The sequence below is a fragment of the Ailuropoda melanoleuca genome, chromosome 12, assembly GCF_002007445.2.
Source record: "Ailuropoda melanoleuca isolate Jingjing chromosome 12, ASM200744v2, whole genome shotgun sequence".
Classification (NCBI taxonomy): domain Eukaryota; kingdom Metazoa; phylum Chordata; class Mammalia; order Carnivora; family Ursidae; genus Ailuropoda; species Ailuropoda melanoleuca.
The window spans coordinates 63,448,275-63,474,769 of NC_048229.1; the positions used below are offsets into that span (position 1 = coordinate 63,448,275).

The 26,495-nt window shown below is 58.9% G+C and overlaps 2 protein-coding genes across 2 annotated transcripts in view; one reads left to right on the forward strand and one right to left on the reverse strand.

Annotated features, from left to right (window-relative positions):
• Positions 1–5,683, forward strand: part of HSD11B2 (hydroxysteroid 11-beta dehydrogenase 2) — an 8,899-nt gene extending 3,216 nt beyond the window's left edge. Inside the window, exons 3-7 of the mRNA XM_034639033.1 lie at positions 4–100; positions 3,450–3,662; positions 3,791–3,976; positions 4,084–4,221; positions 4,401–5,683. Of these exons, the coding sequence (XP_034494924.1) occupies positions 4–100; positions 3,450–3,662; positions 3,791–3,976; positions 4,084–4,221; positions 4,401–4,822 (1,056 nt within the window). The 3' untranslated portion in view covers positions 4,823–5,683. The remainder of the gene's footprint in view (positions 1–3; positions 101–3,449; positions 3,663–3,790; positions 3,977–4,083; positions 4,222–4,400) is intronic.
• Positions 5,684–5,834: 151 nt separating this feature from the next.
• Positions 5,835–26,495, reverse strand: part of ATP6V0D1 (ATPase H+ transporting V0 subunit d1) — a 35,881-nt gene continuing 15,220 nt past the window's right edge. The window contains 8 exon segments of the mRNA XM_002918416.4: positions 5,835–6,416; positions 6,501–6,578; positions 6,684–6,860; positions 6,993–7,070; positions 10,388–10,467; positions 11,816–11,933; positions 11,935–11,995; positions 20,164–20,335. Coding sequence (XP_002918462.1) covers positions 6,255–6,416; positions 6,501–6,578; positions 6,684–6,860; positions 6,993–7,070; positions 10,388–10,467; positions 11,816–11,933; positions 11,935–11,995; positions 20,164–20,335 — 926 coding nt within the window. The 3' untranslated portion in view covers positions 5,835–6,254.

Here is a 26,495-nt window from a genome sequence, read left to right on the forward strand (position 1 = left end):
GCCGCACTCGCCGTGCTGGCCGCCGCCGGCTGGATCGCGTTGTCCCGCCTGGCGCGCCCGCCGCGCCTGCCCGTGGCCACTCGCGTGGTGCTCATCACCGGTGAGTGCGCGGAGCGCGGGGACTCCAGGCTCGAGGGCGGGACCAGACACCCAGAGGGCTCCCCATGAGCACGCCAAAGCAAGGCGGGACCCCAGCGCAGGAATGGGAGTGTCGCCCTTACTTGGGTGCCGGGAGTGAGCCAAGTAGGAAGCGCAAGGCACCTCCCTAAGTCCGGGTTAACTACCTGCCGCTGTGGAGAGTGTTGTAGGGAAAATGAGGCCGGGAGTGGGCAGGTGCGCAGAGACAACTGCTGGATGAGAATGACAGAACCTCCTGGAGTCTGGAGTCCAGTCTCTGGACGGGGGCGTGCACTGAGGGACTTCAGAGGATGGTCACCCCTCCAACTCTGCCTAATATCCCCCCGTGGGACGCCCCATCCCCTCTTCCCCGGGGTCAGAGGAAGGCGCTTAGATGAGGAGTTGGGGTACCCATCCCCCAGTTGGCTGGGATCCTTGGACTCCAGAAAAGGTTGAGGTCACCATGAGGGGCATGTGGGCATTCAGCTGCCTCTCAGAACGTGCCACTCACCCCCAAACTGCTGAGGTAGCCCTCCAGAGTCTGCAACCAGCAGCCCACCCCACATTCCTCCTGGTCTTCAGTGCCCAGGAAGGAGGTCTTGGAGAGCTGTACTCAGTTGCCTCTGGCAGCCTGGCGGAGTTCCCTTTGTCTGGAGCAGGGAATAAATCTGTCACCAGAAGGGGGGGGGCACTGAGGCCCAGCCGGAAGTGGGGAGGGGTAGAAAGGCCAGGAGGCACTGGCTCCGTTGTACAGGGGGAGGGGCAGCCTAGTTCTCCCCCAGCCCCCATGGCTTTGGACAGGTTCTCAGAGCTCTGCCCTTACATTGGGCCCTGGACTGGGGGCTGCCTCTAGACTGGCTTCTCAGAAGCTCGGTCCAGTAGGGGGCCCTGCATGATCAGATGGACCTGGGAGAACTTCCCAGAGGCCATCCTTGACCTGGGCCTGGGAGGATGAGTGAAGATAGGTGGAGTGTGAAAGGTGTTTTGGATCAAAGTGTGGGTGTGGGACAAAGGTTTGAGACAGGAACGAGCGTGGCCTCGGTAGGGGACAGTCAGTAACCAGCCTGGGTGCTGGAATGTGGTGGGATATGAGGTTCTTTCCTCAGAAGAGGCCTTGAATGCCAGGCAAGAAGCCAGACTACTGAGGTAGGTGGGAATAAGGATGGCATGAGGGCTTTTGGGCTTCAGCAAGAGGGTAGAGTTAAAGCAGGGTTCAGGCTGGATTTGTGAGACCTGAGTTCAGGGTACAGTATGAAATTTCAGGGGATTGAGGAAGGAAAGATACAGATCCTCCTGGTATGAAGCAGGAACCAGGGTGTGAGCTCTGCTCCCGTGGACGGGGCAGCTCCCCTCCTGCCTTCTAATTTGTGAGCTGCCTCAACAGGACCCGGGCTATCTGCTGGTACTAGTGACCCAGTGGGCAGTCTTTCCTGAGATCTCCCCTCAGGCCTTCATGCTGCTGCTACTTCTCCTTGCCTTGAGCCTGAGAGTGAGGGGAGAGGTGGGATGCCATCTGGCTGTAAAGCCCCATGATGGGAGAGGGGAAGAGTACTGCCCAGCCCACTCCAGCTTCTCTGCGGTTTCCTCTCTCACCACCTGACTGCAAGACAAAGAGGTGACCAGGCCCAGCCTCACCGGCCAGAAACAGTGTCTTGAGCCTGCCAGAGCTGCCTGAGAATGCCCCTGAAAACCACTGCCCAAGGCCATTCCAAGAGCTCAGCCCTGGGGTCAGAGTTTGGGCTGAGTGGCTGAGTGCCTTGTGTGCACATCTGTGCACCGATGGTGGCAGGGGGGTCTCATGAGTGCGAACCCCTGTGTGAATATGCAGGCAGGTTGGAGGTATGTACAGGTGTCTCTGTGGGGACAGGTGAACAAGACGGTATGCAAGGCATGGGTGACTGTTGGGACAGCAGAGCTGAGGCTCTGGAAGTCCTCCGTTTCCCTGTGAAGGGCCTGTCTGCTCTGGGAGGGAGCTTAGGCGAGTGGACATACATGTGCTCACTTGCCTCCCCCAGCCACACTGGCCCAGGGAGGACCCGTCAGCCCAGGGCTGTCTGCAGTCCCCCAGCCACCCACACAAAGCCCAGCTCACAGACCCTGCCCAGCTTTGTTCTCTGCCTTTGCAGAGGGGGCGGGGCTGAGGTGGGAGGGCTTCCCCGTCCCAGAGCATCCAGATTTGGGGAACTGGGGCTTCTGTGAAGCTTCTGCTCAGCAGGACCACCAGGGAGGCAGGCTTCAGAGAGCCTCATGGGCCTCTCCCTCCCCTTGCTGGCTGCCCAGGAGCCAGGATCAGAATGGGAACAATTGAGGAAGGGGGCATTGCTTATCAGACCCCCACTCTGGCTCTGCCTGGTGGTTCTTCTTTCTACGTACCAAAGACAGGAAATTAAGTCTCCAAAGTGGTAGCTGACCTCAGGTCACACTTGTTGAGTGTGGGAAGGGATTCAGATGTAGGTCTGTTCTCTTCCCCCCGCCCCCATCATCTTGCCTGTCCTGGGGGCAAGTGGTCTGAGTCTCAGAGAATGCCCCACTGTTGCCACAGATTGGAAATCCAAGAGCAGGGGGTCAAGGGTGAGGTGGGGATGGGCCTCCAGCTTGCCTAGAGCCTGGAACAATAGTAGGGGTGTTGGCAGGGAAGGGAGGTGGGGCTCAGGTTGTGAAGACGGGAGCTGAGAGCTTAGGCTTCATCCCGAGGGCTGGGGGGCGGGGGTGAGGGCGTTGCAGGGGGCACCTGGAAAGGTTTTCAGCCGCAGCGTGATATTGTCATTTTTGGAAAGATCTCTCTGGCTGCTTAGGTAGAGAATGGATTCAAGGGGGCAAGATGGGACAGGACCAAAGATGGGGCTGTTTCCTAGGCAAGGTAAGAGGAAGAAGCCTGGGCAAGGGCAGGGAGCAAGGGAGGGAGGCTGTGCTACTGCACACGCAAGCTGAGGCCTGAGAGCAAAGCAGGCAGGACCTTGGGGCTGAGACTGGGTCTCCCGCTGACCTCCAGGAGAAGTCCTAGCCTTCCTCTTTGTTGGCTAAGTGACTTTGGGAAGCGACTTTACATTCCTAGGTCTGTGTCCTCATCTATAAAGTGGGAATTGTAAGCCATGTTTGGGGTAGCTCTGGGGAGTCAGGGTGTTGGCAGCTGTGAGAGAGCTGGTGCCCAGGTGCTCAGCCAGAGGGCCGAAGCCTGCAGTGACAGACCTGGGAAAGGAGGGAGGGCTACTGATTGCTGGAAGATTGGATATCCAGGGGCCTGGATCCTGTCCAGACCCTGGTGATCCCAGAGTTGTCTCAGGCCGGACTAAACCACAGGGGGAGTTCACTGGCTGCTCTGCCCTGGCCAGGCTGTGACTCTGGTTTTGGCAAGGAGACAGCCAAGAAGCTAGATGCCATGGGCTTCACGGTGCTGGCCACTGTGTTGGAGTTGGATGGCCCCGGTGCCCTAGAGCTGCGTGCCTGCTGTTCTCCTCGCCTAAGGCTGCTGCAGCTGGACCTGACCAAGCCAGCAGACATCAGCCGAGCACTGGAGTTCACAAAGGCCCACACCACCAGCACAGGTCTGTGGCCATAGATCCCCCAGGAGAAGGTGTGCTTGGGTGGGAGTGAATGGGCAGGGATTAGGGGTTTGCTGCTGGCCTGACCCAGAGCTTCCTCCTTTCTTTCGCCCCCTTCTCCATGCCCTCAGGCTTGTGGGGCCTGGTCAACAATGCAGGCCACAATGATGTAGTGGCCGATGTGGAGCTGTCTCCAGTGGCCACATTCCGCAGCTGCATGGAGGTGAATTTCTTCGGTGCCCTTGAGCTGACCAAGGGTCTCTTGCCACTGCTGCGCCGTTCTAGGGGTCGCATTGTGACTGTGGGCAGCCCAGCAGGTGAGTGCCCTTCCCTGCTGGAGTAGAAAAGGTGCTGCTGCAGAGCGGGGAGGGATGTCGGAGCCTCTAGCCCGGGCTGGGATGTTTGACTCCCAGTCCATCCCCAGGAGACATGCCGTACCCCTGCTTGGCAGCCTATGGGACCTCTAAAGCAGCCATGGCGCTGCTCATGGACACATTCAGCTGTGAACTTCTGCCTTGGGGGGTCAAGGTCAGCGTCATCCAGCCTGGCTGCTTTAAGACAGGTGGGAGTCAGGTTTGGGATGGGGTATGTGGGTGTGGTCTTATCTGGAGGGATCGGGTCTGAGGAATGGGCATGGCTCTGGCTGGAAGCAGGGATCGGTTTGGGGGTAGACGGACCTGAGTCTGGCTTTGGCTTCCCTAACTGACCTCAGCCCGACCTTGCCACTCCTTCCCCCCCCAGAGTCTGTGCAGAATGTGGGCCACTGGGAGAAGCGCAAGCAGCTGCTGCTGACCAGCCTGCCCCGAGAGTTGCTCCAGGCCTACGGCGAGGACTACATCGAGCACTTACACGGGCAATTCCTGCATTCACTGCGCCTGGCGCTGCCAGACCTCAGCCCGGTTGTAGATGCCATCACCGATGCACTGCTGGCAGCTCAGCCGCGCCGCCGCTATTACCCGGGCCGCGGCCTGGGGCTCATGTATTTCATCCACTACTACCTGCCTGAGGGCCTGCGGCGCCGCTTCCTACAGACCTTCTTCATCAATCACTGTCTGCCCAGGGCACTGCGGCCTGGCCAGCCTGGCTCTACCCCAGCCCAGGATGCAGCCCAAGACCCAGACCCGGACCCAAACCCAGGCCCTTCCCCCATGGCAGCCCAATGAGCAGTGCCCACAGATGGCCTAGCCGCTCCGGCAGAGGAGGTCCCATGAGCCCTTGGCCCTCTCCTGGGCATTGTGACCCCCAAGTCTGCCCTAGAGCCTGGCCTAAAGGACCCCAGCCCTACCCATTTGGTCAATGCCCCAGGCCAGGCCTGGTGAAGCTGAGGCTTCCCAATAAACCTCCAGGCCTCTCTACTGCTTCATGAGCCCACACAGACCCTTCTGGGCACAAGGTTCCACCATGTAGCTGGGAGAACCCAGCTGGATGGGGACTTTTGTGCAAGACTTAGCGGTAGACTTTGACAGGATCCTGCAGACAGTGCCTCTGCAAACTAAGGAGGTGGGGTGGGGACTCCCCCACTCAGGACTTTTTTGAGGCACCAGTGCCTCAGTGCTGCAGTTCAAAGGGTGAATCCTGTTTCTTGACTGGCTCAAGAATTAGGGCCCTGACCACCCACCCAAAGCCCCCTTAGCCACAGGGAGGCTTCATACCCCACTTGCCCAACTGCCACCTTTTAAATACAGACAAATTTTTATTTCTCCTAGAATGGAAAGATGCTGTGTCGGGAGGGAGTGACTGCCTGGGTGACAGGCTGTGGCGGGGTAACAGACTGGGAACTGCCTAGGGAACCGCTGGTGGTTAGCATGGGCCACGGCTCTGGGCACAGGTTCTGTGGCTCACACCTATCCCCCTTCATTGACTGGGGGCAGATCGTTTATCCACAGATTTGGGCTTCCTCATAGTGCAACGGGGATAGTGCCCCTGGCCTACGGCATAGTGGGGCTCAATGAGGCAAACAGGGAGGCCTGGGTCCCTCCAGGGCCAGGACCCAACTCCACAGGCTTATCTGGGCCTCCAGTGACTTCCCCCACCCTGCAGAACCTGGCTGTCCAGGGAGAGGGCCAGCGAAGGAGGTAGAAAGCTTGGGGTGGGGGTGGGCTCAACAAGGGTGGCACCCAAAGGAAGTTGGGGTCTGGGAGAGGTACTGGGGCCCAAAGGAGACAGCAGACAGTGAGGCGTAGAGAGGGCAGTTTATTGTTTCAGAGGGCCGAGCTGAGGGACGGGGTTGCAGAGCTATTTCCCCTATGCCTCAAGGACACACACTCTGTCGTTCCCCTGGGGCCAACCACAGAGGGAAGAGGAGGCTCACACTGCCCCAGGGGTTCTCAGGGAAGGACGCAAAGTGACTACATGCTTCTCAGACATGTCAGTGGTTGTAAACAGAGGGCTGAGGGGGCCTGAGGAGGGGGGGTTGGTCCATCCTTGGTAGGGGGAGTAGGTGCCCAGCCCCTTTTCAGGCCCAAGAGCCATCTCAGAGAGGGTCAGGAAAACCGAAAGTCACTAGGACAATGTGCTACCCCCCAGGGCAGGCATGTGAACCATGGGCTTTGTCACAGCACACACAGACACACACTTGGGCCTTGGGCCAGGGCGCTAGAAGATGGGGATGTAGTTGTCGATCTTGGCGCGGTGGCGCTGGGCAATGCACTCAGCGATCCACACAATGTTGCGACACTCTTGCTCCTTGAGCTTCACAAAGGCATAGAAGATACCAAAGTGGAACTGGTTCAGGAAGGCTAACTTGTTCAGTTTCACCTGTAGACAGAGGCAGGCATGGTGTGCAGGTTAGGCCTGGGCCACCAAGCCCTCCCTACGACGGGCAGGGGAGCAACCCCTCACCTCATGCTCGAAGAATCGGTCCTCCAGGGTCTTGTCTCCAGGGTTGCTGCCTGCGCCCTCGAAGAGCAGCTTGTACTCCTGGCCCAGGGGAGGGACGGACAGCATGAGCGTGAGGGTGCTGCTGGGAGTGGGGTGAGGATGGAGAGGCCAGTATGCCCATCATCCCGTAGCCAGGACACTCACCGGGTAGTAGTCGGCCACGCTCTTCACCTGCTCATAGTCGTCAGCCCGAGCCAGCTGGGCCAGGCCCTCCGGGTACAGCCTCCCGCAGTGTGGAAAGAGCTTGGCACGGTCCTCCTTGGACAGCTCTGTGTCGAACGAGTTGATGGTGATGATGAAGGCTCGTCGGTCGGCTTCAAACTGTGGGGCCGGTGCACAAGCAAGGCAAGAGGGAGGGGAAGGGGAAGGGGGCAGTTGCCAGTCAGCTGACAGGGCTTCCCCCAGGCCCGGGGTTCCAGGGACTGGCAGGTGGAAGGGTGGGCAGGCACTCACCTCCAGGATGGGGCACATGGCATCGGCCGTGGTCCCGCCCAGTAAGGTGCAGAACTTGTAGAAGGACTCCAGGTAGGCCTGTGCAGAGCAGGGGGCTTGCTCAACCCAGGCAGGAAACTGGGAACTAGGGGATTTGCCAAGCCTCTTCCTCACAATTCCCTCCTTCCCTCCCCAGTCCCTTGCATGGTGAGTCCAAACATCACACCCATGGATTGGCCAGGGCAGCCCCCATGTCGGAGCCTCAGAAACATCCACAAATTCCAACTATTAATCAGTTGGCCTGCTGCCTCTCTGCACCCAGGAGTGACAGCAATTTCTGGCCGACCATCTGCTTCATGGTGCACTGCCCCCCCACACCCCTACACTGTCATCCCATAGGAGGCCAGTCTCAGAGAGGGGCTCTGTATGCCCCCAGCTGTGCTGCCTGCCATTCCCCCAAAACTCCCCTCCTCAGCCTCAGAAAACCATATATTGATGGGCTTAGTGAAGGTTACTCCTGAGAGTGCATGGAGGTAGCCTGGTCTGGGTGCTCTGGCCCCTCCTGGCACTCCACCTACAGAACTCCTTCTACCCCTCAGGTAGCTCCAGGCATCAGGAAGCAGGAAGCAAATTGTCAGCCCCACTCCTGCTGAAGGATGGTTATTGCCTGCACAGACGTCAGTCCTGCAGTGCAATGGCTAGACACATGGGCTGTGGTGGGAATGAGCACTTCTTGCCCAGGCAAATTGGATCTGCTGGGCATAAGGAAAGGACAGGTCAGCTCAGGCCCTCTGTTCCCTTGCAGCACTCACTCATAAAACCAACCAGGCACATGTCAAGAGGGTGGATGGTCTTGCGCTCCCCGCCCTGAAGCTCCCTTCACTCAGATCCTCCTGGGTCCCTTCTGGTGGCATGGTCACAGGGACTCTGGCTCCATGGGCTAGAGATTATTCTTCAGGGTTGAGGGTGACAGCTGGGAGGCCTGGAAAGCTTTCGGCACCGAGGTCTGCCCTCCAAGGTTCAGAGACCTTTCCACCCACCACCAGCTGCTCCAAAGAGGTGAGATGAGACCCAGGAGTCCATGAGCACAGGCAAAGCCTGGCCAGCAGCACTGGGCAAGCTGGGCTCGGGAGGAGGCCCGTGGTGACCACTGGGGTCACAGGAAACAGAAGTCTAGGACGGGTCAGGGGGCCAGAGGCTTGAAAGGAGAGAGTGGACCCCGGCACAGCAGATCCCCAGGAATCAGAGGGTTTGGGTGGCAGAAACCTTTGCCAGTCCTACCATGGCTTGGTGGTAGTTTAGTCCCTCCACAACTGTCCCCAGCCACTTTTCTCCCCACAGCCAACCAAACTGGCTGTCCCCAAATCTCCAGGCCTGCCCCAGGGGGGCCTGTAGTTCCAAACTGCAGCCACCAGCCTTTCCCCAGCCATACCGGTCCCTGGAAAGGCTGACCCAGGGTCGGGGGAGATGATGGGAGAGACCCAGACTCTCTTCTGGAAGCTAGGGCAGCTGAAGAAACTGGCAAGACCCCAAAGGCCCAGGTACCAAGGTGACCTCCCTACCCCCTCCCTGTCCCCTGCAGCCTGCCAGCCATGGCTGCTACACCAGCTGCCTACGGTTCCCACCCGCCAGGCGGTTGAGGGTCCGTCTAATCTCCCATCTGTGGCCACTGGGCTGGGACATTGCCTGCGAGCGGGCGGTCTTGGCACGGCGCCCTCAGCCTTGGATCAGTGTTTATGAACTGGTGCCTGAGCAGCCCTCACCAGTGACTCCAGCTAGAACCAGTCAGGCCCGGTGAGGGTGTGGGTGAGGCTGGGGGGACAGCCGCACCCCTCACCCAGTCTCAGGGCAGGGATCCCGGCAGCAGGCCAGCTGGACGTGCAGGAGCACTTAGATGGTGTGCGCACACACAGCCTCGGCTGACTGCCTGGCCCGCCTCCCTGTTAGCGGGGCAGATGAGAGCACGTGCTGTGCGAACAGGCTGAGCCAGGTGTGATCCAGGGCTGCCAGAGTCTAGCAAGTGGCTTCAGGCAACCCACCTGCCTCTCTGAGCCCCCAGTTTCCTCATCTTACCAGTGTGGATAGTAATGCCTACCTACCTCCTGGGGCAGTCCTGACGATTAAAGTCGTCGGCAATCTTCCTATCTTAGTCTCACGTCTCTGCTCTGTCCTCCCCATTGCAGCCAGAGGGGGCTTTCTGATGATACTCTGCCCCGTTGCAAACCTTCATTGGCTGACCCCGTCCACAGGATACAGTTCAAAATCTAGCCTGGCACTCCAGGCCCTGGGTGACTAGATCCTGTGTCTCCCTCTTTTTCCAACCTGTGTCCTGCTGTACATCTGAAACCTGCACTTCCACAGCAAACTGCCTGCCACTTGGCCCATGTTCCATGCTTGCTTCTGCACGTGCTACTCCCCTGCCTACACCCCTGCAACCTACAAGCAGGCTCCTCACCTACCCCCAGAGCCTCCCTTGCGCTCTAGCCCAGAATCCTGGAGGGAGACTGGAGGGCATGGTCTCAAGCGGCAGCAGAGTGTTGGCCCCCTAGCTCCAACCCAGGCAGGAGAAGACCTTCACAGTAAAGGTCTGACAGACAGATGTTCTCAGGGTTAGGTCAGCAGGACCCTTGGCCTGGGCTACCATGTCAGAGCCTGCCTACTGCTGATCCATGTTCCTGGCTGCAGCCCATCAGGGGTCCTGGCACCACAGCTCAGCGCCTCACTACGGCCAGAGACCAGTCTGTCCCAAATGGCCTTCACTGGTCCCTGGCCAGCCCCCTGCCTTGGCTCCCAGCCCTGCTCCCAGCCTCTCAGGCCAGCGCAGTGCAACCGCATGAATCCCAAGCTCACTCTATCTCTAGGGGTCACCAACCTGTGCCACAGCCTGGGGGGAAGCAGAAGGTGGGGGGGAGGAAGCAGAAGGTGGGTTGGGGATGCGGATGCTGGGATGTGACACTGGTTCTAGGCCTGAGAAGGACGTGGTGACCTGGCTACACCTGGCTGGGTCCCTCCCTCCACCATAACTGAGCACACTGTTGCCTCTGCTCAAAGCCTGTCCTTGCTGGCAACAGTCCAGGTGGGGTAAACCTGAATGCTATGGCCTGGGTGGCGGCCCATGACCCTCTTGGATGCAGGGCGGGCGGGCAGCCATCCAGGAGCCAGCTCTGACAGGCCAAGCTGTGGGGCACCAGCCACTCCTGCTGATCTTATCAGGGCCTGCCGCAGGCACCACAAGACAGAGAACCTGTTCCATGCAGCCTGCGCCCATCGCGGGAGCCAGCGAGGGAGTGCATAAGGCCCTAGGACAGGAGCCTGGCACAGCTGCGTGCTGTCCCAGCACCCCACCTAAACCACCCGCCCGCCACGCCAGGGGCCCCCGCCCAGAGGCCAGGCCCCATCACCGGCGAGGGCACTACCTTGTAGAGTGTGTTGCGGATGATCTCGATGTTCATCTCATCAAGGTCCTGCTCTGAAATGCAGTCCTGGAAAAAGGCCGCTGGGGAAGAAAGATGTGGGGGTGAGGGTGGGTGACTGGACTCAGCCTAGGCAAGAATCCAGCTGTTGTTCAGCCACCCCTGCAGGGCACAGAGGGCTCCTGCCACAAGGCCCAGCTGGCTGGGGGTTGGGGGCCTCCCAAACCAGCCTGGGCGATTGCCTTGGAAGTGGCAGAAGCAATACTTGGGGCCATGTGCACTGACCTGAGCTTCTCCTGCATCCTTGCTCCTAAAACTGATTTATAAAGGAGGCGGCCAGCCATAACATGATCTAATCGCCTCTGGGGCAGACCCAAGTTCAGACCATGCCAAAGACAGACTTGCATAAGAGGCCATGACATCCTCCTTCCTTAAGGGGCAGCTGTGGATTTGGGGCCTGATGCCCACAGATCTGCAACCCCCGGGAGGGCCTCGGGCCCACATTTGGAAAACCAGCCTCCTCCTCTTTCAGACAAGGAATGAGATGGGTGGGCATAGACCAGTGACCCAGAGGGCCACTGTTGGGCTGAAAGTGGAGGCCAGAGCAGGACAGAGCCCCCTCCCCTGACAGGGGCCCTAGTCTGTCTCTTCTTTAAAGATGGAGAAACTGAGAAGCCACAAACAGCCCAGAACTAGCTCAGAGTTACTGGAAGAGCCTATGGCAGATATGCTCAGCAGGTAGCGCTCAGGCCTCTCAGCACAGAAACAAGTGCAGCTTAGAACCCACTGGTTTAACACTGGAGGCTTCCTGGAGGTGGTGCCCTGGGGACTAGGATTGTGGCTATGAGGGCACTAGCTGGTGACAGCCTTAGTGCCTTCTCCCCAGCCTCCAAGACAGGCAGGAGCCAGCACTGCCTAGGTGGGGCCCAGCAGGAAGCTCCCAGTTCCCCTTCCTTTCTTGGCCTCTGACACGAACCCTGCATCCTGCCGGACACTGCCTGACCTGGCCCCTGGGACCTGCTCTGTGGAGGCCAGTGAAGCTATTTGCTTCCCTCCTCTGCCTCACAGGCAGCCAGCCACTCCAGCCCCACCTGGGGCCACAGTCGAGCACAGTTCGAGCTCTGAGGGACCCGGGCCTCTCCCCTCTCCATGAGCTCAGCCCTCCTCTGCATCCTGACAAATTGGCCAGTTTCACCAAGTTACAATGCTCCAAGTCAGGCCCTGGGGGTAGCCTGCCTGGCCCAGCAAGAGCAACAGGAAAGGGGCAGAAAGAGGGTGAGAGAATGGGAGGGAAGTCAAGGGCAAGATAAAGGTAAGCAGCAGGGGGCAGGCCTCCCTTTCTGGCTCAGCATCAGCCCCCTCAGGCGTCCCCCACAAGAACCCCACAAGGAGGTGCTCCCCCCCTCCTCCCCCTCCGCCCCAGGGCCTCACCCAGGGGCGTGTCCACCAGAATGGCATTGTAGAGCTCAGCAGGTGTCTGTGCAATGTTCACAGCCTCCATCTGCTCAAAGCTGCCTAGCGGGTGGCACTTGGGCACAAGTTCGGCGATTAGAACGCTGGTGCAGCGTGCCCGTGATGAGCAGGATGACGTTGTCAATCATGTAGCTGTAGCTGCGGGAGGCACACAACAGCAGGGAAGCCTGTCAGGGAGGGGATTTGCAAGTCCTAGCCCAGCACTGTGCCCTGCCCCCACCCCGCAACTGAAGGCCAGCACCACTGGCTCACCTCCCTGCCCAGGTGCACCCCTATACTCCAGCGCCAGGAGTCCGGGACACACATGGCCCCTCCCTTGGATGCACGCCCCTTCAGTGGCTGAGAACAGGTAACTACCCCACGGTGGGAACAGTTCCAGCAGGGCACAAGGAGGGGGCCGCAAGGCCAGCCTGGCGGATGAAAGAACTGGGAGATGAAAGTGTGTTCTCGGAAGAGGGAACAGTGTGTGCAAAGGCCTGGAGGCATTCACCGAGTGCCTGCCGCATTCGAGGAACTGAGCACAGTTCAGGGCTGGCAGAGGGAGGGAACCAGGGCAGTGCTGCCAGCAGGCTGGGGCCTGGACACTGGTATTCCAGGCCAGGCTGAGGGTTCTGACCGCATTTTGAGCACTAGGGATCCATGAGCAGGATGCAGGCAGGGAGTACACAGTCCCATTAGGGTCAGTCTGGCTGCTGGTTGGGGAAGGCTGGAGGGTGGATAGCAAGGGGAGGAAAGCCTGAGGAGTAGGGTGGGGAGAGACCAGAGAAGGAGGGAAGACCAGAAGGAGCCAGTGGGAGGGCCCCTCTGGAGAAGGGCCCCAGGTCAGGGAGAGACGGAACAGGTAGATAGCTGCCCTGTGCAGCCCCACTCCAAGGCAGGGCACCGCCTCCTCCTTAAGGCCAGAGGCCTAGGCCAGGTATCCACCCAGGAGGCCTGGAGAAGACCCAGAGGCCTGGAGGCGGGGCTCAGGTCATCCCAGGCCGAGGCTCCCCTGGCTCAACGCTCTGGAGAGAGCATGGGCAGCAGAGGGGGCTGTGGAGCTGGGAAGGGTGGGGTGGCCCGGTTCAGACTTGGCAAGGGGCAAGCTCTGCCTCCGACCTTGTCTTAAATGCCACAAAGAAGCTGAGGCAGAGCTCTGTGTAGTCACCTATGTGGGGATAGGGTGAAGATGGGGGAAGGCCCCAGGCACAGTCAGGTGGCAGTAACCACAGCATTTCTCCAGTGATGAACTCAGGGTACGGGGAGGGGAAGAGGCCTGGGGGGAGGGGCACCTGCAGCGTCAGAGCTGAGGTGGTGGCTGCCGCCCTCAGTGGGCACTGAGCACAGGCCTGGCCCTAGCTTCTGGGCAGCCCACAGGTAGGCCCCTGTCCTGGGAAAGTATTTTGAGCACCTAAGGCCGAAGCTGTCCACAGAAGCTCCCTGGTGGGCAGTGGCCCTAAATACAAAGAGAAGAAAGGGAAAGGGGTGGCCCAGGCCTCAACTCAGAGGGCCAGCCATGTGGGGAGCTCCCACAAGGCCCTCCAGGAAGGCTGCAGGAGGAAGAAGTCACAGCTCCTGTCCTGGCCTGACCCCCACTCCCCCTGCTTGCTGCACCCTCCCCCGGCTCCCACCGAGCCCAGCGCCCTGCTGCGACCTCTGCTCTCCTGGGCTTGGGGCCAGGCAGCTGCCCTCTCTCCGCCCCCGAACCGGCTGGGTCAGCGACAGGATGTACACTGAGAAGAGACAGCCCCCCCCCCCTTCTCAAACTGAGGGCTTCAGGCGGGGCCCATTTGTAGCTACAAGCCAAGAAGCCCAAATGGCCAGCCTTCTGCCCCTGACCTGACAGAGCTGGCAGAGCAGAGGGACTTCAGAGAAAGCTTGCTAGAGTTCTGTGCCTTGGCCTCCAGCCCAAGCCTGCATCCCCTCCACCCTGGACAGCATCCCTAGTTCCCAATGCCTCCAGAATCTCATGTAGCACAGGACCACAGGACTACATGTCACCTCCTGCAGCCCCTACCTACACCCCATCCAGCCCCACTCCAGCCATCCTGTTCCCCGAGACAGCCACAAAGACCCCCGCCCCCACCCTGAAGATGCTCTTCTACACTCCCACAACCCTTTGGACAGGGGCAGGGAGAAGATCATACTTCTTGGGCCTATATTATCCTATTGATCCCACAACCACCAGCATCAGCAACTCCAGTGTCCAAAGAAGTAAGAGAGAGTACAGCACTCAGCCCTGCCACACCACCGGGCAGATGAGCTCTATGTCCCCATTTCCTGGCGGCAGAGTCTTCCCACAGGGCTCTCCTCTGAGTCCCAGCCAGGCCCTGGCACTACACTCCCCATCTAGCCTTGTCTTCTCAGAGGGATCCCCACAAGCCAGTTTTCTTTCTCTAAACCTTCCCACTCCTTGTGTCCACAACTCGGGGAAATTGTTTATGTTGGGGATGGGCTGGGGTCAGGGCCCAAGAGAGGCACTGGTACTCCTCAGAGTCCTGGCTGGGACTCAGGGGAGAGCCCTGTGGGAAGACTCTACTGCCGGCTTTGTTGTTATCCCTCCAATGATGTGGAACAGGCCAGCTATGATTCACGTTTCAGCCCTGACAGCAGACGTGGGGGCCAGTGGTAGCAGCCCCTAGCTACCCCCAGCCTCTCCTGCTAGAAGTCCTGGCTGGGCACCAAGGAAAATGCTGAGCCAATTAAGGGCCACTTATGATTACATATCCCCAGCCCCTTCCAGGGCCCCTTTCTAACCCAGGCTAGGCCAGCCTTGGACAATCCTGTGCCAGGCCCAGCTCTTCCCTCTCCCTGAGTCAACTACAGGGTTGCTGCAGAAGCAGCCCCTGCTTTTCTCCCCCAGTGAGAGCCAGAATCATCTTTCCTGGGAGAAAAGAGGCAGAGTAGGCCTGGCAGAGATGGTGCTGGCAAGGCGGTCTGTTTCTCCCCCAAGGCCAAGGCCTTCAGCAGGCAGGGAAATCCTCCTCCTCCTCGCCTGGCTTCAGCAGCTGCCTCCCTGCCCCCAGAAAGCCACTCCACCAGTCCTCCCCTCATTTGGCCTCGATAGGAGAGAATGAGGTTCCAGCTGGTCAGCGTCTCCCTCCAGAGGAAGACAGCTGGGGAGTGGACAGGCGGCTGCCTGCCAGGCCAAAGAGGCCCTTGTGGGGTGGGAGTGGGGAGTCTGTATTCCTCTGCCTCCCTCACCCTGAGCCTTTAAGACTCAGCTGGGGCCCACAGAAGTCTCGGGTTGGGGTTTAGGAAGCCCCTTCTTTCAAGAAGTCTTCAGAGCCCCTAGCCAAGCCCTGTCCCTCTGCTGTGCCCTTTGGCGCCACCTGCTGGAGAAGCATGGCTTGCTTCCATGTTCTCATCATCTTGGCCCTGGGGGCTGGCCCGGCACTGGCACTGGCGAGGAGGCCCCAATGGCTCGGTACCTCTGCCAGTCTGTCCATCCTACAGCTCCCAGCAGAGGCTGCTCATAAACAGTACTTGTGCTTGATCACATCAGAGTCCTGCAGAGCTGCCCAGGGCAGCAAGTGAACAGAGATACCAAGTTATGGCCTCAGCATACTACCTGTCAAGCCTCAGTTTCCCCTCTGCAATCAGGATAACTGAAACGCAGCCCACAGCAGAGCTAGTGAGGTCCTGACCTTATCATTAAAATCCCGCCCCTCCCCCAGAGGCCCAGCTGGGTCTTAGCACTTGACCTAAGCCTTCTGGGCCTTGGAGAGCTCCCGCATGCTCTCCCTCAGTCTCCAGAAAAAGAGTGTCACTGCTGGCTCTCCCTCAAGGCAGAAGCCAGGTCTAATGCAGAACCCAGCAACCATGGCAGGTCTGGAGCCCCAGCCTGTATAGACCCTGCTGGGACCCAAAAACAGTGGTTGTGGAAAAAGAGGGCTGGAGGGCCAGGATAGGGAGGTCTAATGTAATCTGATACCTCCATGGCCCATGGTGTAGAAAGTTCTGGGCAGAATGGCACGTATGCTAAAAGGCCCACTAGGCACTTGACCCCACCGTCCTGGGACAAAGCCTCCTTCCAGCTACCCACTCCAGCTAGAGGCACTGAGGTCCCTGGTACATAAGATTGGACCTCACCCCTCCCAGATGGTGGAGGTTACCATGCCCAGGCTCTGCCAGTGGGTACCTGGCTGCTGCTTATGGGGGATGGCACCCTCCAGGAGGCTCACTCATCTAAAGACAAAAGCCTCTGAGGCCCACCTGAGACTCCCCAGAGACCAGACTTGCCTCTCACAAGCAACTCTCCCAGCTACCCCTTCAGGACCTACTCTCCTATGGGAAGCCATCATGGAATGGCCCAGATCAGATCCCCCTCCAATGCCAAAAAAACCCTAATAGAGGCTCCACCCCAAGTCACAAAGCAAGTTAATGGCTAGGTCCAGAAAGGACCCTCGGTACGATGACATATTACATTTATCGCCATGATATTGAGCTAAATCGTTTCAAGACTACATGACTGATGACAGCCTACGTCTCGGATTCTCGCTCGCTCAAGGCCTGTCTGCCCCATACCAGGCAGCTGCCTCTGCTTGGGCCACCTACTCTCCTGAGTGGCCTAACCCCACCTGATCCTGGAGTCCTCTTAATGCTGGAAAGCTTCCTGTGACCCTGGATCTATTTGTAGCAGCTGCCCACAGGCCTCTCCAGGAGCTGTCTACACCACCACTGGCACCCGTCCCACTGCATTCATACATCCCCCTCCCTCCTGGCTCTGGGCCTAGCCCAGAGCTGATACTGGTCATGTGTGTTGCCTGAAGGCTGGCTGGGATCTACAAAACCATTGCACACTGTCTTGCCATGGGAGGGCAGAAAAGGCCTTGACCCCCTTTTGGCATACCTTCGTGACAAGAACCCATCACCTCGTGGGGAATCCTGTTCCAGCCATCCAGGGGCAGCTCCGAAGGCAACTAAGAGACTCTGAGGGATAGAGCTAAGTTGATCTCTCATGGTGATCCCACCCTCCACCCCGGCTGGGCCCGCTTTGTCTGTGGGCAGTGACGGCACTGTTCCTTCAAGTATTCATGCTCAGGATGGAGCCACTAGCTGACAGCTCCCCTCCCTAGGGGAACCACATTCTCCTCTCTGGTGAATTTCCTCTGGACACCCCTAGGATTGAGAATCCATGCTCCAGCTGCTGAGACCACGTGTGGTTCCCTCAGTCCAGAAGCCCCCGCTCCTCCAATTTCTTCTTTAAACACCCTTCCCCTCAGCCACATAGCTCCCTCATCAGAGAAGCCAGGTGTGAGTTCCCAGTCTGGGGGAGCTGCCCTGGACGGGCCCTGGCCCGACGGAAGGGATCCCTTCTTTCTGCAACACTGTGGAATGACCCAGAAAGGAGGAAGCAGAGGAGGTGCAGGGGAGGAGAAGAGCAGACAGGGAGGCAGGAGTGAAATGGCAGAGACGCTGTGAGGGGGAGGAGACTGCTGGAGGCTGAGGGCCGTGGCTCCTGATGAGGCCTGGAGACCTTGCTGCATAAAGGTCAGTAGTGACCTTGATCAGGGCCCTGTGGGAGAGTGATGGAAGGGCTGGGAGCAGACTGGAGACTCAAAGGATGGGCACAGGTGGGGGCATGGGTGAGAGAACAGATAGTGAGTGTAAAAGCGTAGGCCCCAAGAGATGGGTTTTTAATGGTGTAGACATCTGCACTTGTTCAGATGCTGATGGGAAGAATCTGAAAGGGGAAGGTGGCTGTATAGACAGGCCAGTACAGGTGAGTGGCCACTCAGGGTCCAGGGAGTGGGGTGAGGGGACTCAGGACTCTGGCAGAAGGACCCAAGAGAAGAGGGAGCCTCTGCCTTCGGATCAGGGTTGTGGACACAGATGCGGTGCTGGGAGGTGACTGGTTTCTACCATCTCCGTGGAGGAGGAAGGTGGGCCATCTGCCCAGAGAGAAGGCTGGGGGCAGGAGAGGGGTGGTGGGTAAGATGGTGAGATGGGGGCTGCAGGGGGCTGGGTAGGGAGGGCAAACGGTCAGCTGGGCAAAGACAAGCCGAGGCCAGCTGTGCTGGTGAGCAGCACGTCTGGCAGCAGGGATCACCGCCCAAGGCCGGCTTCCCCAGTTTTGCTCCAGGCTGTGGAGGTGGGGGAGGGCACCTCCAGGCCGGAGGCTGCTGGGATTCCTCCAGGGCTGGGGGGCTGCCAGCCAGGGCGGGACCAGAAGACGGGCGGCCAAGAGAGCTGCGGATGCTGGCAGAAGAGTGCTCAAATGATGGACCAGGGAACCTCAGCTGGGGAGGGAGGAAAACGAAGACAGAAGGGGCAGCAGGGGAGGAAGCAAGGCCCTGTGTCCTGCTGAGTCTGGAACCCGCGTCCCACAAGGGACTGAGAGTGGGCTGGAGGGCCTGAAGACTGTGGGGGGGGTGCGGGGCTGACTCAGCGATTTTGGGGTGGAGCAGTTCCAGCAGTGACATGGCCTTGGGTAGCCATCCGTGGGGGTGGCTGAAGTGGAGAGCAGAGGAGTGGGTCACTGCAGATGACGAGGTCATGGAACGAGCAGCCACAGGCTCAGACAGGCTGACACGTGGCTGCTGAGCTCCTCCTGAGTGAGGGCAGGAGTGAGGAGATGGGAAGACTTCAGCCACGATCAACCATGAATGGAAGGGGCGGGGAAGTGACTGCCTGCCGCAGGATAGCACTCGGCTGCTTTAAGCACACTTGGTGCTTGCAGCCAACCTCCAGCAAAGAGCTGGCGGCTGTGCGGCCTCAGTCACGCTCAGAGCCCTCTCCAGTTTCATGGCCTGGCAGGCTGTGACCAAGCCTCTAAGGGTACCAAGAAAGGCCAGGAGCTGGCTGCACAGGCGGGTGGCCAAGCGGGCAGTGGGATGGATGACAACTGCCCTCTCACCACTGGCATGGGTCAGGCCTCCTCTGGCCAGCCTAGCTGGCAAGGCCAGAACATTCATCAGGAAGCTGAAAGAGCCTTGTGCAAACAAGGTGAAGGCTGGGTTCTGGCAATAAATGCATTGCTTCCTGGTATGTCCCCAGCTCTGGCCTTGGAGCAAGGGATACACAGGCCCAGGCCAGGGGTTGACTGACACATGGGACACTCTGGTGTGACCCCCCAACTCAGCAGCACAAGACATGCCCCATCTCTGGCCTCCTGCCCCAGAAGGACCATGTAGTCTGTACCTTGACCAGAGCTAGGGAGGTGTAATTATAGGCCCAGCCAGGAGAGCAAGGAGGCCTGTGGCTGGGAAAGAGACTGCTTCCCAGCCTGGGCAGGTTCCCTGAGCCCTTCAGGGGTTCCAGCCTGTGGCATCCACTCAAGAAGGGAACCCTTCTGGCTGCAGCCCCTCCTTGAGCTAGTGGATCTTGAGTAAGTGGCCGCTCTTTGCTAGGGATGGGAATCAGGACGGGCGGAAGCACCTAGCCGGGCAGGTGTGCCAAGTCCCAAGGAGGAGGGTGGCAGCACCGAAATCAGGGAATGGTAAAAGCTCAATAGTACCCAGAAGAGTACCTGGAAGTGCTTCCCCACAACACACACTCACACACTCCACTAACACAGAGCACACTCATTTAAGCTAGCCACCAATCACACCTCTGGGGCCGTCTCTTTGTTCACTAGGCCCTGGCTCATGACTCCTGGGCTATCCTGGCAGAGGGAGCCTCTCTATCTACCTGTTTCCACAGGCATACTGGGCAAGCAGAGGCGGCCTCACCCAAGTGCCCTCCCCTAGCCTGCAGGTCCCGGGGGCCTTTCCTCTGCTTAGCTTCCCCAGGAGCTTAGTGGAGGCAGGGCTACACCCAAAGGTTAGACAGTGGGGAAGCTAGGCAATCAAGGGTCATAAGCATGAGGACCTGGGGAATTGGGAAAGGCAGCCAGGTGTTCAGCCTCCCCCTTCTCCCTAAGACTCAAGGCCATGGACAGAGAAGATGGAGAATGGGCCTCAGCCCAGACAAGGCCAGAGGGCCTAAATGGTCCATTCCAAGAACCTGGCTCTCCAGAGCTCTGCCCATCCCCTTAGCCCTGATCCCAGGATGGGAAGTGGGGACATAGCAAGTATTCAGTGTAGATGCTGCAGGAGGAGGGAGGAAAAGTGCTCCCATCATCCCTGGTCTCCCCGCCCCAATCTCTGTAATGCTAAGGGTTCAGGGAAAGGGGCTTCATCAAACACTACAGTGTGGGACACTCTTGGCTGACACCAGATTCCCAGGCAGTAGTGTAGTGGCTGGTGGGGGCCTGGAGGTCCAGGGTCGTGAATGACCAGCCCAGCCACACAGCCCAGGAAGACTCTGCGGGCAGCCGGCCTGAGCTGCAGCAGCTGCAGCCATCCTGCCCAGTGGGAGGGGAAGGCACTACAGGGCATGCTTACGTAATAAAGTCCAGGAAGCTGGCGAGTGGCTCATAGGCGTGGTTCCTCATGTGGCGGAACTCCACCACCATCTTCTCCTTGAGCCGGTCATCGATGACTGACACTGTCAGCGGCGATGCCTCATTGGCCAGGAAGTTGCCGTAGTCTGTGCTCTGCAGGTGCAGCTTCAGGTCTGAAAGCCAGGGCGGGGGGATGGGAGGGTGAGAGTTGGCCATGCTGAGCCTCCCCAGAACCCCAAGACCCCATCCCCACCGAACTCTGGGCCCCGGTCTCTCCCCTGGAGTTGTGGCCTGCTGCTACCCTGACCTACTGTCCCCGCATTCACCTCCCTGTTGGCTCCGGGGCAGTCAGGCCAAGGCTCCAGAGATGTCCCAGACCTTTGGGCCATGAGCCAGTACACTGGGCCCCGGAGGCCAAGCACCAGAAGAACAACTGTTCCTCCAAATGACAAGATGGCCTGGAAACAGCAATCCAAGATGCCATTCATGACCCATAGCCTTTGAGGCCCTTCTGTATGGTGGGCTCTGGGGTGGCCTTAACCTAGAGCAGGGTAAGATGTGCGCCCTGCCCTCCAGAGCCTCATGGCTAGAAGAGCAAGCAACACACCCCGGGCAGAAACAATGCATATAAAATAAAGGAGGCAGGAGTTGAGTGGACACTGAGATAGGATGGAGAGGATGAGAGAACATGCCGGGCTGGGCCAGAGCAAAGGGCAGGGACAGGAACATACAAAGGCAACAGCCAACAGGATGGCCTGAGTGACAAGTGGCCTGGAGGGCAAATGAGTGGCATGAGGGGGAGATGAGGCTGGGAGGGAAGACTGGGCTTGCTGTAGGAGTGGCTGGAGGCAGACAGGCCAATCCTCCAGGCTCTTCTGAGCAATTAGGGATGGGGCCAGGGAAAAGGGACAAGAGGACAAGCAGAAGGGTCCCGGGTGGGAAGGTCTGGTGAGACCCAGTGGGATCACGGCAACAACCTAACAGTCGCTGGGCTTTTGCCTTTGTCTCCCACCCCCGGTCTAGTCTCCACCAGCAGCCTGTGCAGTCTTGACATGAGGCAACGCATGTCACTTGTCTGCACGTCCTCACATCGGGGCCCTCCCTGTCTCTCTGCCTAGACAGTGATGCTCTATTCTCAGACATCCCCTCTTCAAAGACCTCTCCTGCAGCCTCATGACCCTGTCCCTTCACATATGCTGCTCTTCTTCAAACACTTGTTCCCCCCGTCAAGGGACCCATAAGCTCTGCGATAGCAGGGATCTGGGGTCACTGCGGTGTCCTAGAGCCTGGAACAAAGCAAGTTCTGCTGCGTTTTCATGCTCAGTAAATAACTGGGGAATGGACAAAAGTCTGGGGATAGTGTTGGTGAGGACAGTAGGTGGGTTTACTCCTGGATTTTGAAATGGGGGACACTGCAGCAGTGATGGCAGTACCAAGAACAGTGGCTGAGAAGGTACCTGTATGTACGTGCGTGCGTGCGTGTATGAAGGCCCAAAAGCCAAGGCCAGCTTCTGCTGTAAGGGACGACGTGTTTTCTGTCCCCTGGGAAGGTTGCCCAGGGGAGGACAAAAAGGGTCACACTCGTGAACATTTCCACAAGCCCCCCTGATCAAGCCTCCCTGTGTTGTCTGTGGGCCCGGAGGGCCATGCTATCCCGGGCTGCTTCGAAGGAAGGGACAGTGTGGCACATAACTCCCTGTGAAGCCCCTATCCCTGCACCCCACCGAGAGAAAAACATTCCCAGCCTGGGGTTAGGTGTGCGAAAAGAGAGACGAAAGGGTATGTGAGAGGGGGAGGTGAGAGGGAGGGAGGGGCGTGCATGCCCCTGGGTGAAATGCCTTCTATCTGCAGCTCCGGGTGGCACCTGGTGGCCGCCAGCACTCACGCCCTCCGTGGCTCCTGGGCCCTCACAGAATGGACTTTAACCCTGTGAGGCCTGCAGGAGGCCTTCACCACCTGCTGCTCTTGCCATTGCCCTGCCAACTCACACCCCTTTCTCTCCACAGCCACCCAAAAGTAGGACAGAACCAAGGGCAAGGTAGGAAAGGGAGAAGCCACCAGCCCCCTGCCCTACCCCATGGACTTGGCTGCCTTTGGCCCAGGAGGTGTGCACACTCCTATGTCCTCACCCCAGGCTGTCTGCCACAAGTCCCTGCCCTGGGTTCCATTCTTCCCTGTCCCTACCATGGTCTGGCCAAGGCCCACCTATGCTTAGAATAAGGCAAGGGTGAGAGAAGGTGTTTTGCTCAGTGGTACTCGAGTTGTTGCAATGTTTAATTACCCATTTGGTTGTCAAAGAAAAATTCTTAACCTTAACTGATGGTTATAACTGATGGTTGCTGGAACAGTACATCACCTTGTATTCCTACCTCTAGTAATGGGCTTTATGTGTCAGGTTTTAACATCCTCGACCCTGAAAAAGCACACAATTCTTTTTAAAAGAAACATGGTTTACTTGCACACAACTGATCAGTTTTGAGAGATCGTTAATGTTCTTGAAGTGGTTTTTGTGGGTGTGGAACAGAGAGTGAGAATAGGACCCGATCCCTTTTATTATTCCACTTAATTTATCAAATCATATTCATGCCCTGATTTTATATACTTGTATCTATCACACATTATGATGCTTGAAAAACAAAGTGGGCAGGGGTTTCTGGCCAGGGCACAGCAGGTGCTCACATCCCCACTAGGAGAAGCTTCAGAGCGGACAGCAGCTGGAAGCCGGGGCTGGAATGTAGTGCTCTGGGTCAGACCGTCTAGTGCGGCAGCTGCCAGACCAAACCTGTTCGTTGATCCACCCCGCCACTGCAGCCAGCAGAGAGCCCATCTCAGGCGATAAGACTCCTTCCTCTCCAGTGCACAGCTGGGTGCGGAGGCCAGGCCAGATGTACAGGGCAAAAACCAGGACAAAACCCAGTCCCCTTAGCAGGGCCCCTCATGCCTCACCCCACTATGCTCTGGGACAGCAAGTCCAGGCCCTGGGCCCCAGCCTAGCCTCCTGCCTCCTACCCTCCAAAGCATCTTTGCATTCGCTGCTGGAGGCTTCCGTAATGCTGGCACCCTAGCCTCCACTCTCCAGCAGTGTACCCCACCTCTGCCTTTCGAAACAGGGCTTCTCTTCGCTGGGAAAGCACACTCAACAACTTCCCCACTGCCAAGTACCCTCTCTGCTCTCCAGCTCCCACTGACTCGCCATCTAATACACTGGTCAAGTGGGAGTCAGCACCCCAACACCAGGGGAAACCCAGACCCACTCTAACTAGAAACAGAGAGGTCCCTGCTGTGTACTCAGCCCCGTGCCAGGAGCGACCTGTGCACTGAGCCTCCCAGCCATGCCCATTTCACAGACTTAGAAAGGAGCAATCAGAGGGAACACAAAACTTATCCAGAGTCCCAGTCAGGTGTAGAGGGGCCAGGATGTGGATCAAACCTGGTGAATTCTGTTGTCTCCAATTCTGGCCTCCTTTCCTCCTCCACCCTTTACATCCTTGACCACATTCTCCCATGGCCCTCGGCCCAGGATGGGCCTTTTGGATATGGACCCAACTGCCTAGACTACTTTAGTCCCAGAAGAGCTGGCAGGGGGCAGAGTAGAGTGGCCAGGGCTGCCCCCTCCATGACCTTGGAGGCAGCCTGGACACTCACTGCCCACCTGACATCATGCCTCAGCAAGCCCCTATGGTATCCCCCGTGGCAATGTCTATTCCTAGAGAAGCCAGGAACATGTGCATGTGAACGAGAGGTGCAAAGCTGAGGGATGGGCTCTTCTTTGCATGCTCCCACCCATGGGGCTCAGCACAGGCCTGACAGCAAACCCCCCCGTGCCTTGGCCGCTGCATTCTGCTGACGCAGCATCTGGGGAAGCCGCGGCTCCCAGCACTGCTGGAGCACAGACGGCTGCGTGGTTTCTGCTGGCTTTTGTCAGATCAGAGCAAACCCGGGAGACTCTATTGAGAATCCTGCCCAAAGCCCAAGGAGTCTTCCTTACCAGGAAACTCATTTTTAAAGGCCCCTAGGGATGATGTCAAAGGGCTGTTCCAGACCACTTTCCCTGGCCAAGCCCTGTGTCTCCCTGTGACCCAGGGAGAGGGGACAGCCTGCCAGCCAAGAAGGCGACTTGGAGGCAGGCAGGCTAGCCGATCCCTCTGCTTGGACCACACAGGGCTTCTGAACCAGCTCTGACCTGGTTCAAGTAACCTGGCGTCCAGGACCACTTACGGGCAGCCCGAGCCCTTTAGACAGTCGTCAGCGCTGGGAGGAGGTCCACTAGAACAGCCCCCCCCACCACCACCACCAGCAGCTTTCTGCTGTCTCTGAGGGATGCAGAGAAGGGGGTGTGCCTAGGGGTGGGACCTAAACACAGGAGGAGAGGCCTGGAACTTGTTGAGAGCTTCGTGGGAGACCCGGCCACCCAGCCCTGGCCCAGCCCCCAAGGGCAGCCAAGGACGCCAGGGGCTCTGAGAAGGCAGGGGCTAGTTCTCCTCTCCGCCTTGAGCTCAGCAGCCTGACAGCCTCGGTGACAGCCCCTGAGAGCTCCAGACGTGCCTGGGCTGAGGCATGAACAGTGTTCTGGTTAGCACGCACTCAGGGGACCGCTCTGGTCTACCCACAAGCCCAGCTGTCTACCCCAAATCCTCCCATCCGTGGCCCAGCACCAGGAATGTCTGGCCAGCTTGGGAGCTCTCAGAGCAAGAGACTTCCTCAGAGGCTGACTTCTCATGTCCAAGAGGATGCTGCTGCTATCAGGAAGTTCTCTCTGCAGTCTGACCTAAACCCCTCCTCAGAGGAAGCCTACCAACTCAGTTTCCCAGTGCCTCCAGCCTCCCCTGAGGGCTCTGGGCTCGCTCCTCAGCACCCCTCACCCCACGAGGACCTTCCCATACCTCCTCTACTTCCCAGGGTGGCCTGTCCCAATATGACAGTGACTCTCCCCACAACTCCCATCTTCCGGTACCACTCAGGCCTCCCTGCCACCATGGTGCCTTTTGCTGGCCTCCTGCCCCATGTTTTGGCTCCCTGCTCCCAAGTCCACTCTCACACCGCCACTAGAGTGAAGTCTTCCAACTCCAGCGTGTCATTGTCACCTTTACCCAGTGGCCTCTGTGGCCCCAGAGCTAGAGCCCTGCCTCCTCCCCACAGTCTGTGAGGCCCCATGCCCTCAACCCTAGCACCACCTCAGCCTCAGTCATCAACTCTCTGCTCTACTGGTCCCGTGCTCTCACAAGGGCAACTTGCCTATGATCTCTGTCCCAAGCAAGTGCTTCAGGGAAGTCTACAGGATACCCTAGGGAAAAAGCCCCTGAAGGGCAGGAAACAGGGCTTCTTCCTCAGCCAGAGACGCCTCTGCCCTCCCTCTTCAATAGGGCGCCACTGTTGGCCTTGAGTTTGCCCGTGTCAAAGATCATTGCCCTAGCTCCAGCAGACTTCTGCTGAGCTCTCTAAAAGCCCCACCCCACCCTGCACGGCTGTTCCTCCCAGGCTCACCAGGTACACCCAATCAAGCTGGCTCCATAGCTTCCCCTGTCCCTTCACCTCCTGCCTCTCCCTCAGCCCACGTCTTCAAGGCCAGGACCCCTCAGCAGCACAGCCCTGTACCCAGCTGGCACTTCTGATTCAACCACGCAGCCCCTGACTAGCAAGAGGGCATGGGCACACCTGGCCTGACCAGCACTCTCTTCTCTGTGTAGGACAAAGTGTGGGCTTGGCAGCCAGTCCCAGCCAGGCCTTGAGAGGTGGCAGCTGGGCAGCCCTATTCCCCATCCACTTCCTGAAACCCTTCCCAGATCCTGCCAGCCCTGAAAGTGATCTTTCAGCCCCTCCAGGGCTCCCAGGGGCAGGCAGCACGTGGCCCTTCCAGCCCCTGAGCCTCGGGAGCCCCTCCCCAAGGGCCCCAGGGAGACAGGAAGGGAGGGTCTTGGCCCATGCCAGGGGGTTGGTCCCACACTTCCCCAGGGGGCCCAGCAGGCACCGAGGCGGCTCCTGGCACAGTACACTAGGCGGGGCGGCCCCCTGCTCTAGACTCACCCATGGCCTCATGGCCCACGGAGGGGCCCTGCTGGCCAGCTGGCCACCGCACAGCGTGAGAGGACAGTGTGTTCCCAGACTTCACTTCTGCTTTTCCAGAGGTCACTCAACGACGCTCTCCTGGGGAGCTCAGGGGTTTTCAGGAATTGCGGCCCGCTGAGTAAAACCAGATGTGCAAATCTGCTCCCTAGAGCCCAGTGTGCCCACCCTGCCACTCCCTTTCAGGGTGACGAGGCCTCAGAGCTTGCCCCACCACGTCCCCGCGCCCAGGTGAGTGGTCTACTCTGAAGAGACTGAACTGGCTTCTAT